The sequence below is a fragment of the Lissotriton vulgaris genome, chromosome 3_1 (assembly GCF_964263255.1).
Source record: "Lissotriton vulgaris chromosome 3_1, aLisVul1.2, whole genome shotgun sequence".
Taxonomy (NCBI): domain Eukaryota; kingdom Metazoa; phylum Chordata; class Amphibia; order Caudata; family Salamandridae; genus Lissotriton; species Lissotriton vulgaris.
The window spans coordinates 473,827,854-473,840,873 of record NC_141689.1 but is presented as its reverse complement, the minus strand read 5'-3'; the positions used below and the strand labels follow the sequence as shown (position 1 = coordinate 473,840,873).

General features: G+C 43.9%; 1 protein-coding gene across 2 annotated transcripts in view; it reads right to left on the bottom strand.

Annotated features, from left to right (window-relative positions):
• TRAPPC13 (trafficking protein particle complex subunit 13) overlaps nt 1-13,020 on the bottom strand; it is a 373,612-nt gene that overhangs the window by 255,379 nt on the left and 105,213 nt on the right. For both annotated transcript variants that reach the window (XM_086960695.1, XM_086960696.1), the window contains exon 3: nt 2,180-2,279. In XM_086960695.1, the coding sequence (XP_086816821.1) occupies nt 2,180-2,279 (100 nt within the window). The remainder of the gene's footprint in view (nt 1-2,179; nt 2,280-13,020) is intronic.

Here is a 13,020-nt window from a genome sequence, read left to right as displayed (position 1 = left end):
TGACAAACGCCTTCCATGCAACCATAAATATGGAGCACTTGTAAGTAGACAGAAAACACTCTCACTCTTCCTATGGGTCACAGCCAGACCCTCCTCAAGGAATGGCATTTCACTCTCCAGAATATGTAAGTAAATGCACTTAACTGGTAAGTTCCAGTATGGATAGTCCTACTTGGTTACATTGGGATATAGTATATAGAGGTCCTGAAGAAAGCCTACAAACTATCTAGGCACAAGATGGCTGAAACATGTTGACCATACTGCGAGATGAGAAGGATATATAACCCGTCCCGAACACTCCCAACTGTTTTTAACCTTACCCCCACACCAGTTTTATTAAAGGGGCACCCTCTTTGGACAGGAGGTCATTTTACTCCTCACTTACAGATCCCACCACATCTCTATGCACAGACTATTCCTCCTGGTAAAACCCAATGATGAAACTATCCGCTACTATTACATCAGTGGAGATAATATATACCATTGATCGGATATAGCGGTTGAGGGTCTCATTACAATTGTTTAAGAGACTCCGGTTCCGAGAATGGTGTAGTTTCACTCCCCTTGATACTTTTGGTATTGCAACAGGAAGCTGAGTGAACCTTTTATTGCTTCTTACTCCTCCCCTCTTTGATTTTTCTGATTGGTCTACATAAGCCCTGTCAATATTAAAGTAATAGGGAAAAGGTGTCTTGGATTTTGTGGCAGGTGCAAGCCACCTCACTACCTGGTCCTACAGATTTTCATTCATACTCCTAAATCCTAGGGCAGAGAAACAGGGTAACCACTTTCTTTAATGAGGCAAAGAAAATGGCTGAAACTTTAAGATAGCTTTAAAGAAGGAAAAATTAACCTCTTCATAATGCAGAAAGACTGCAATACCATAATCTTCATCACTGGGTGAAGAACTCATTGTGAAGGCGAGGGTATTAAGCGGACTTACTAAATTCAAAGGTTTTCTTAAGGGTGTCTAACTCAGAACTCCTACACAGCGCAGGCTCTTATGCTGGCCAACAGTTTTGAAATTGAGGATTGAGTCTAGAGGGGCCTTTGGAGACAAGAGGAAAACCAGCTATTTGGTTACTCAGCAAAAAACATTATAAACTACTTTTCAGAGGGCAGTATAACCTAATGCAGTTGCATTGGCTCCCATATTTCTCAGTCAACCATTGGAAGGGAATGGAGGGTTGCTGGAATGATTCTGTATTAAAGGTGGTAATATCCAAAACAGCATATCCTTTCGGAGGGAGCATGGTTGCAACTCATAAGTCCTGAGCACTTCTGATGAGAGGTTATCCTCCGAATCACAAAACAAGTATGACATTATTAAATCGCATAATAACAGATTAAGTCAACCTAGCTACTCTGAAAAAGGGATGCTCCAGGACCACTGCAATCATATATTCAAATATGAAATACACCAACCACCAAACAGGTTACTTACTTATTCACCCGTATGCTTTCAGGTTTCTCAAAAGAAAGTGCCTGTCCCCACTGAACGTAGAGCCTTACACATTATATTCTGAGATGCTGCAGTCTTCTAAATGGAGCAATATCATATACACAGAAAGACAGACTTTAGCTGAGCTTGTCCAACAGTGGCTCAAAGGAGTCCAATGCGAGGAACAAGATCCTGTCCAATTTCAAAAACTTCTTAAAACAATTGTTTTAAATAGCATTGAAGTAACCTCGACAGTACCCATGTACTTCTACATGCTTGTGTTGCATAACTTTACCCTGAAGCAGCCATCAGGTCTGTGCTGCATATGGTATACAAGTATGAGCACAAATACACAAACACCATCATCTTTTTCTAATTTTGTATTTTATTATGTAATATGCATTCATGCAATGGACAGCCTAATTACTGTTCGTGACTTACTCCATTCAGGATATATATAATCATATAAGTGACTGCTCATCAATCAAATTTCTTTGAAAACATATTTAGAGAGAAATGATACTTCAGGACACTGATCATGAAACCACATGGCTGATGAAGCTATATCGTAAAGGTACAAACTGTGGTTTAATAACTAATTCACAAACCACAGAGGACACATAAATAAAATATACTAGACTCAATTAGCAAAGTAGTTAACTGATCAAATATTTGAATTCTACAACACGTGCAAAAGAAAATTGGTTGCTTAAGAGCAAAGTAAAATGTCATTTGTACCCAAAGTTTTGAGGCAGAGTCAACATTTCTCCAAGCATTAACATTTCTGCTCCTTTTACAGTTGATGGATCATTTTTCATCAGTAGATTAAAAAGTTCTCCTGCAAAAAAATAAAAAAGGTTTATTAGAACAGCAAATCTCCTGGTATTTGAAGAACATTATCTGTAGGATTACTGATGAACAAACTATCAATTAATCAGAAAGTATAGCGTAATTTGTAAAAGGTGACTTTTCTTGCTGCTTATGAGAGGGATAAAGGACATGATCTAAATTGCCCCCTTCTTAATAAAACATCTACTCCATATAATACAGGACCGCTTATACAGAAAAGAGGGCCTTGAAACCAGTCATGTCTCTTAAGACTCTAGAGAGTTCTAAAATGATTCTCTTGTTTCTCGGCCCCTTAGGGATAAGCTAACAAAATCATACTCCTCCTCCTTGCTCATTGAAGTCTGCTCGTCAAAGTTAAAACACCGCTATACTATGCTGGCTATTAAGGATAGCATTCCTTTCACTCAGTCCGTTGGTCTGTGCTTCCTCATCGACATCTACAGTCAATGGGGTTCACCAATTTCCTGACTACATCCACTGAACACAATACCTTCAGCTGATTGAGGTTACCTTGCACCACTGCTTGGCAGGCATATACCATTATTGCAGTTTACACATTTGGAATTACTCATTTTGTTTCTTTCATCCCAACAACGCAGCAGTGTTCCACTTACAATCCTGTGTTCGTTAAGATGAAAGCTCAAACCCTGCTCAAGCGCTATTGGTCTGTGAGCATGGCAAGAGAAAAATGCATGCTTTTGCACTTCTTATAGAAGCTCAAATCTCTGTTTTCCTCGCTCCTTTGGAGACCTGGATGTCACATCAGGTCATCAATCTTAATCCAAAAAAGACAGACAGATATTTTCCTGTATCATCACTTACTCCCCATCTCCTACTATTTTCTTTTCACATATAGCATTGTCCTCATCCAATTCTACTTATAATAATGGTTTTGTACCTTATCTTACTTTTTTTAAAATTCAGTTTCAAAAATCGGTTAGCTTCACCTATATCACATTTGTAAAATCAGTTCTCCTTTTCTCATCTTTGAAAAAGCTTTTCCAAGTATGGATACTTTTTCAACGTACGTTCCTTCCTTTATGCAGGACTTTTCGCTCCTCCACTCCAAAACTCTCCTTATTTCTCTGCCCTATCATGTACAAGTATCCTGCTTATCTCACTCACTATACGTTGCTGGCTCCAATTCAGATTTAATTTTGTGTCCCCTTTTCAAATGTGTTGACTCCATACCCAAGGCCCTTCATTTAACTATAGGCCTTTCTAGTTGGTCACTGTGATTCTGCTCCTTGGCCTTCCTCCTGCCTTAAAGTTTCCACATCCATGCCCATTTCAATCTGCCCTTCATTAAAGATGCAGTACATACAACACAAAAGTTAGTACATAGTCTGTGAAGTAACAAGCCCCTGCTGAGTGCCTTCATACCAAATTGGTTTCTGAAATCCAAATTACACATGGATGTTTCTTGAAAACTTCATTAAAGATCCAAAGAATTAATTTCAAATCCAAGAGACTATAAACTGAATATATTATATAGTGGAATATTGTAATTAAGGTGCACTTGCCAGTTTTTATGGGTCTGGAGGCATCGAAAGAAGCAGTCAATCGAAGTGCATATGAAGCAGTCATTAAAGTGCATAGTTAAGTTGAGCAAATCGTGAACTCCAAAAGCAATCCAAAATATCCAAACCTTAGAATTTATATTTTAGTCCCATCTCTTCATATCAGAGTAAATTGAAACAATCTATTCACAGTTTTGTTCCATTCTTCTTCTCGCTCCTAAACTTTGGAATGAGCTTTCTGTTCCTATTCAATGTGCATCATCCTTATCTACATTTAAAATTCCCTTGAGGTGGCATGGCAAATCAGAACATTGAGTAGGATGCCGAACTGAGTGACTCCACTCCAGCCAGTTCACCAAAAAGAAAAACATTCAGCATCTCCATCTCTTCCTATCCACATATACCCTACATCTGAAGAGCCATGAGGTGCCATTGTGGACCCCACAGAAAGAAACGCACTGAGGAAATGCTTTGGGTTGAAGTCCTGGGGAAGAGCAACTGCTATTCTAGAGGAGGTAGCATAATGAATGGCGACCTGGGATTCCCATATGGCACTTGCTGAAGAAGACTGTTTGAACCAGACCAGATGCAGAAGCGAGACACAACAATAAGGAGGAGAAGAGCATATACCGAGAAACACCTCAGGGAACTACAGAACATTCAGAATGCCACAGACAGACTGGTCCTCAACATCCCCCAGTGCAGGCACATCTCCGAACCGCTGCGAGAACGCTACTGGCTCCCAGTTAACAAAAAAGTCAGGTTCAAGCAGCTCAAACTTGCCTACAAAGCCCTGGACCAGCATACCTCAACCACCGCCTCTCATTCCATGTACCCACCAGACACATCCGTTCCGCCGAACTGGCCCTCCCACCATCTTGGATCTGCAAGACCAGAGCTGGAGGAAGATCCTTTTCCTGCCTTCCACCTCAAACACCCTCTGTCTCCAGCGCAGGCAATCCCAGCCGCTAACCCAATTCAGGAACGGTCTCAAGACCTGGCTCTTCGACTGAACCTCAGCACCCAGTAGGACCTGCAGCTCCCTCTCCACCCCAGCGCCTTGAGACCGTAGCAGCTGAGTAGTTGCACTTAATGAATACTGATTGATTGATTGATTGATTGATACAACAGGCATGCTAAAGAACGACACCCACGGGCTTCACCACAGTGCTCAAACATGACAAATACTGTTTTTTATGTTCTGTGTTTCTTTTCTTTACCATCTTGTCGTTTTAGACTGGATCACTACAAGAATCTAACTGGCGGCACTACTTCATTTTTAGGAAGCCATCACAAACATAATATTTTCTTTCTCTCTTTCGTCCCGAAGAAGCGCTAAGGATCTCCTCCTGAGACCATCAAGGACGCGAAATAGGTTGGCCAATTAGTAGAAAACTTTATTTACACATATTTATGTCTTAGCTACTTAGGGCCATTACAACCCTTCAGCAGCCACAACCGTCTGGGTTTTTACTCATGACAGAGGAATCCATTCATTAAATGTATGTAGCACAGATATCCTCTAGTGATTTTTAGACTCAACATCACTTTACGAGCACTACCTTATACACTCATCATACGGCGAACAATCAAAAGATCTCCGTTAAAGTGACCCTTTGGAGGACCCGTAGGGCATTGCAGCGCCAGCCAGACTAGGAGCAACCGCCCTATAATGAAGCATGACAACCCTTGGGAAGTGTGAGGGCAACCAGTACAAGTCACAATGACTTCCCTTTATACTCTCTGGACCGACATCTCCTATCTGCTTTTAGGAACAGTGACCCATTGTTTTGGTTTATACTGGAAATTTACACCTAGCAGCGTGGTCTAGCTAACAAAAGCAAAAACACTGCTCAGGCTTCAGGTAGCTAAAGGCATCAATAGGGAGGTGAGAATGTCACAAGGGTGAGGTAAACTGAACCAGATATGGCAGATGGATGGACAAGGAACAGGCCTGTGCGGAGGCAGGGACCCAGGCGGGCTCATCCGCAGAAGACATGGTCCAGCACCTCAAGGGAATAGGGGCGGCTCAAGAGGACTTGCAGAGCCTGAAGAACAAGGAACACAAATCGAACAAGCTAACAAGCTCCAGAGGTCTAAACAATGACAACTATTTGAGGTCTATGTGAGACTCGAGGAAGAACTAGTGGTGCAATAAAACTGGTGATAGCGGTCTAATGCTCCCAAAGTGTTTTTTAAAATCACATCACTTAAGACTGGACACACCTAACAGACTGACGTGTCCAACATCTCCTCACAACATGCCCCTACTGTTGGTAAATTAAGCAGGCTATATCCTCACTATCAAACATATAAATGTCCTTGGCAATAAACGTAGGGACTCTCTCCGGCCTCAGTTGACCAGTTACATTTAATTTCCTTTATATTAACAGTTAGGGTGACCAGAGATACGTTGGCAAATACCAGTACCTTGTGTATAAAACCTTGTTTTAACTATGAAGTGTCCATTCAGCTTGTGGTGGAACGTGGGTGCTTTGCTAGAGGGTCCACCACTACTATGCTCTCTAAGTAGGGAAAACATCAGAGTCATTCAATAATACCGGTGCCATGAAACACCATTTCAATTAGGCAATGCATCTCATGTGTAAGCATTGTAGGGAAGGCAGGTATTATTGGAAAATTCCAGGGACTTCTTGCTCCCGGAGCGTAAAGCTAGAGTTAAAAGACCAGACTCGTTTTGGGATGGTCTGGTATTTTATACGGACTCTCACTTATCAAAATATGCAGGTTTTTGTAGGTTACTTATCAATGTGGCCCTCCCTTTTTTCTCTTTCACTAGGCCCGGAGTATCTGGAGCACTGGTGGGAGGGGAACCCACCAGCGTCACAAGCCAATCCTCAAGTCTGAGTGCAGTACTTTGCTCTCAATTGAAAATCCTGTACAGCGATTGGAATCTTGGAAGACCCTCAAGAGGGGGCCCTGCACACCCAAGGAAACCAGTTTTCGGCAGCCTACCTTGTTTGAATCCTTTCCCGCAGTACCAGTAAGCCTTGAGGCCCAGATTGCTGGTAGCACCCTCACTGCAGACGAGACGCAGATCCACTCCGAGCCCTGGAACGCAGAAAGACAAAGCGTGCCGAGTGATGAGCACGTGGATGGTCGGCGTAAGGAGCAACCCCCGCAGGCACCTACAAACGAGTTAGAGCAAGCACGACAGATGGTGGAGAGCCGCGCGGATGACTAGCGCAAGAGAGCTGCTCAGCCCATGACTCAGCCAGTGATACAGACGGAGCCCGGGGTGGAATTACATGCAGTGCAGGTACTGGGACTAGCGGCAGTAACAAATGGGGGGGTTGACCCGCTGCCACGAGCTTTAGCGGACAGGGACTTAATAACTAATAATGGCACAGGCAGCGTGGGGGTCTTATCTCAAGACATTTTCCTGTGCGGTGAACCAGGTACTCTGGCCAGCTCGATAGAACCAAAGAAAAGAAACACCAAATATACTAATGACACTGCCACTGCCACTGCCACTGATTTTAGTCTGCAGAGGTCAGGAGACTGGGTTTTGCCCCCTGGGTCACAAGTACTTTCGCCGACATTGCTTGTTGCCACCACGCTGGCTGCCCCTAAACAGAGAAAGGCTTCCCCCAACTCGGTCCCAGGTTCTGCCAATGATGACTGTTTTTTTCCCTGAATGATGATTCAGGGTCATCGTTGTGAAGTGGTGAAACTTACACTGGGGACTCGGACTCTGACCTCTCTGCGGTAGAAAGCACTTCAGTCTAGAGGGCTTCAGCTATTCAGAGGGTTAAGCACCAGAAAGACAGACCTTGCTCCAAACAAAAAGTAGCTGGGAGCCCATCACAGACAGAGATGGTCAAAAAAACTGGATTGGGACTATTCCGCTAGTTTTCAGCTGTACCAGGAGGGGGGTACGAACACGAAGCAGCAACATAATTGTTCTAACTCTCCACAGACCGCCACTATGGACTTGTTGTACGCCACCCTGAAACAGATGCAGAGGGAGGCGAGGTCAGAGAGTCGAAGGTCCAAGCAGGCAAACAAGAAAATACGGGGGTCATTAACACCATCAGTGCTGCAGCAATTCATCCTGGATGCTGCACTTTCTTGAATCCCATTGTTCATGACGAGCTCAGCTCGTCATGAGCACACGAGCAGTGTACTGCATGACGAGCTGAGCTCGTCATGAGCATCGAAGGGGTTAAGGAAAATGAATAAACTGTATGCAGACATGGCAGGCAGAGTTACCCAAGTGGAGGAAAGGATGGGAAAAGGATGAGGTATCTAAATGGCAGGAATTCAAGGAAACACAAGAGAAAATTATGGAAGATGTACAATGGAAGCTCAAAGATTTTGAGAACCGTCAAAGACGGAATAACATTAGACTGCTGGGTGTGGCGGAGGGGGCAGAAGGGCAGGATGTCCGAGCATTTGTCATTGCCCTACTCAAGGGGGCTTTTCCCGAATTATCAACATGGAACTGGGAGAATGAAGTGCAGCGCGCTCACCGGTTCCCTTTAACTCAGAGGAAGGGATATGTGGCATCCCAACCTGATAGACACAGGGCCATACTTGTTTATGTGGGGAATGATCTTCTCAGACAGGAGGTTATGGACAAAGCGAAACCCGAGGGCCGGCGATCCTTCAATGGTACAACATTTTTCGCTTGCCCAGACTTTTGTCACGCCACAGTGGAGAGGAGATGACTGTTAAGACAGTTAATATTTCCCTTTCAGAAACTGGGGTGTGAGGCCTTCCTGTTATTCCCATCTCGTCTTTAAGTTTTGGTTGACGGTCAAGTCAGGATGTTTTTTTCGGAGATCAAAGCCCAAGCATTTTTGACAGAGCTAAAAGGCAAAAGGGAGCGAAGGGGCACTAGTGTTGTATTGAGATAATTTACACAATTAAGCTTGCAGACACACGGATGTACTAATACTGTCATCATCAAGAGCACTGCGACAGCACAAGTTCACTAGGTTAGGACACTCAGGGAGGGGGGGAGACACGCGACTTCCTATGTGCTCAAAACTGTCACACATAGGTCAGGATTGACCTATTTGCCTGTAAGGGGGCAGGGGCTCTGTGGGAGGGGGTTGGGGGGAGCGGGGTGGGGTATGGGCACAGGGCACACCACATATTGGTACTGTTTTGAATATATGTACCGTTCAAGTTGGAGTAGGCAATATATATTGATTGTGGAATTGAGTCTTTGCGGATTAGGAGATGTTGAAGGGAAACTGATCATTTGTTCGCTGGTTAACTGGTTAGGACAGCCACTAGATGTATTTTAATGTCTACACGCATAATCACGCTTAATGTGTGTGGTCTGAATGATCGCCTCAAGAGACAGCAAGTTTCTGCACTATTAAGAACTAAGCGAGCAGATTTTGTGCGTCTGCAGGAAACGCACATTGAGGGCACCAAGTGATTTTTACTAGAACAGGGTTTCATTTGCTTGCCCACTCGAAGCAGAGGGTCAAAGCTAGAGGGGTGGCTATACTAACCAGACGCAAAGATGTGATTGTGAGGAAAAAACTTGAGGATCAGTGGGGTAGAGGGGTGCTAGTAGAATGCATGGTTAATGGGGACTGGGTTACCTTGGGATCAATATATGGCTCAACTGAGGACGACCCAGAGATCTTTGCCTTTTTAGATCTAGAGTTAGCTACATGGGCTCCTCGTGTTATCCTTTGTGGGGACTTTAATATTAACGGCGTAGGAGGTTTAGGTCTGGACTCCACCGGGAGATATCAGGGCTGGAAGAAGAGTGTGCCGCGCAATCCTAAGTCTGGCAAAGAATAACGCTTTAGCAGATGTATGGGCAAAGTTAAAACCTTACGACTCTGGGTTTACCTTCAACTCAGCCCCCCACAAGGTCTGAGTTAGATTAGACTATTTTTTAGTATCGAATGTTTATTATCAAATTCACAGATTGAAAAGCTCCTTCGGATCATCTCGGACCACAACCCTCTGGTCTTTTCCTTAGATGTACCAACGAAAGTCAGGCAGGAGCGCTCCTGGACTTTTGAGCGGGGGTTGTTAAAGGATGATAATTATGTTCGACATATGAAAGAGTGGATTAAAAGTTTTTGGGAAATCAATAGGGCCTCAGGAGTTGCTTGGGATGCCTTTAAGACAGCGGTTCGGGGGGAGACACTGAGTTTTTGTTTATTTAGACAGAAGCAGGAGTGGTTGAGGAGTGCAGAACTAACCAGGGCGCTTGTTGAGGATGAAGAGGATCGAGCCCTGTGCGCAGCCACTGTCGCGCCGCTCGAGCAGGTACTCATCATGCTCGCCAGGGCGAAAACTGAGGCAGAGGAGAACATATCTAGCAAGACAACTACCACATATTTATCAAAAAAGGGAACAGTGTTATGAACTCAGCGAACGTGTGGGCCACACTTTAGCAGTCCGTGCTCGGCAGAAAGCGTCTATAGGCGAAGTAAAAGAGATAACGGATAGCTCTGGGCGACTCCTTACGGACTCGGAGGGGATTCTCAAAGTTTTCAGACAATTTTATGTTACACTTTATGATGAGCCAAATCAAAAGACCCCTGCGCAATCCAATCATATCTTAGTGACAAACCCATACCATCTCTCTCTCAAGAGAATAAAGATATCCTAGATGCACCTTTGGAGGCGGAAGAGATCATGACTGCCTTATCAAGCCTGCCGTCTGGTAAGGCAGCAGGGCCAGATCAGATCCCAATTGAATTCTATTACATTTTTCGGGATGAAATCAGTTCAGATCTGATTGCCACAATCCAACAGGCTCAGTTAGGGTTATCAGTTCCAGGTACCTGGGCTGGAGCAGATATTGTAATTATCTTGAAGAACGGAAAGCCACCTATAGAACCCGGGTTCTATAGGCCAATAACATTGATGAACTGCGAAGATTTTTTCTAAGGCGTTGACAGTCAGGTTATCAAAGGTAATAGATGCACTGGTCAGCACAAATCAACATTGTTTAGTCCCAGGCAGAGGCACGACGCAGCATACTAGTAAAGTCATTACTCTATTCAATGCCATGGAGGTTCCAGGAGACCCGATGGCAGCTATGCTCCTCGATGCTGAGAAAGCATTCAATCGGGTCTCTTGGGAATTCCTTTGGTTAACTTTAAGATGATTTGCTTTGGAGAGTGCTTTATTAAAGCGATTCAGGCACTATACATAGCTCCTACAGCTCGAGTTCGTGTGATGCTGGATACACAATGCCCCTTCAGATTAAGCGAGGTACGAGACAGGGCTGTCCGTGTTCACCACTCCTCTTTGCTTTGTACATAGACCCTTTAGTTCGGAAAATGGAGGTGAACAATAGGACCCCTCCTATAGAGATCCAAGGCGGACAATGTAAGATTCTGGCATACGCCGACGATGTGGCGGTTATTACCCACAGAGGCTATAAGGGAGGTGGAGTTGGAGGCCAAGCGCTTTGGTCAGGTTTCTGGTTATGCCCTGAATAGATCCAAAACGCAGATAATCAAGAATGAGAAGGCAGAATCCTCGGATCCTCGGGTGGTGCAATGTGGAGTTTATTTGGGCATTAACATTTCTGCGGACTTGGATAGGCTGGTGGAGACAAATATAGAGCCAATATTTAATGAAGCTAAGAAGGAATTGGATATGTTACACAATCTGCACCTGTCAATAATAGGGTGTACTAATATTGTCAAAATGATCCTCCTGCCAAAGTTTCTCAATCTTTTCAGGACAATCCCACTCATGTTTGAGACAAAATGGTTCACTATGTTAGAACAGATGATAAATAGATTCATAAGGGCGAACAGTAAGACCAGAAGGGCTCTTCGGTATATGTCGCTCCCGAGGGATAGAGGAGGGTGGGCCCTACCTGACTTGAGCTGCCCTGCAGTACATGGCTGGGCTGTTAAGGGGTGGAGATACAGAGTTAGAGGATCCTACAGGTTCTATAACTATATACATGTTAGTGCTTGGTGAGGCTGCAGAGAATGCCTTTTTAAGATACACTGACCCTAGTTACTTCACGGTGATTGCAGAACATAGTATTCGGACAGCATTTATGACAATGTTTTGTTTAGGGAGGTTTAATGCATATACACGATTATTGGAGAATCACACCCTTCCGGGGGAAATATTTGCAGATTCCGTTTTTTTAGCTTGGGGGCGGCGGGGGGTAACAAGGGTAGGGGACTTGATGGGGGCAGATGGAATGTGTCAATTTTCGGATATTCAGTTAAAGTATGGAGTTGAGGCAAGGAATTACTTCAAGTACTTGCAGGTCAGGAGCTTCCTAGCAACTAAAAAAGGAGGACCGGCTGGGTTTGGAAAGAATGCAATTATGGAAGTGATTCAAGGTAGAGCTGGTTGTACGATTAAAAGATTCTATGCCGAGCTGATTGCGAGTAAAGAAGAGGACCTTGGGAAGTATGAAACTAAATGGGGGGACAAGATGGTATAGGGCAGGAGAGTTTCCGCCTCTCATTAGAATTAGGGCAAAATATTCTCTGCTCGGCGACCCTTCAGGCCCAGCACTATAAAACAATCTATTTGCTATATTACACGCCTGCTAGGATTGCGCAATGTGGAGGAACAGTTGGTATTAATTGTCCTCACTGTGATAGCGTAGACGCTGACATAGTACATATCTTCGCCACATGTCCACACTTGCAATCACTCCATAGAGCTATAGAAGTATTCCTATTAAGAGCATTGGGTGTAGAGACAATCTTAACGTCATCAAGAATTTTGCTTGGGGTAAAGGGTGTTGGCGCAGAGGATCCAAATAGTTATTTTGTATTCTTAGCTATGGCAGTGTTACAAATCTGTATAGCTTCGGCATGGCTTGACTGTATACCGCCTACCTTCTACCATTGGTCGGCTAGATTTCTCTGTTTATTTGTAACCTCGAGAAGGGGATATATGCAAGGAAGGGAAAAAGGGGAAGAAGACTAGGGTTACAAATATGTGAGCCTATAAATAATTGGAAGGAAAGGTAAGACCCGACTACTTAGTTAACACTTTCTTTGCCGCTCCTCAATGGTTTTATTTATTTTCCTGTTATTGTAATGTGTGCTTATTTAGGTTTCTTGGAACCTCTGTCTTTTGCTACGGGGGAGGGGACCCTTTCTTTCAACTTCGGGGTGGTTTTTTTTCTTTTTCTTGTCTCCTTTTCTTGTTTTTTGTGTAATGTCGACTTTGATTACAACATGTGCTTTAGTTTATATGTTTGTTTTTGTATATATGCAT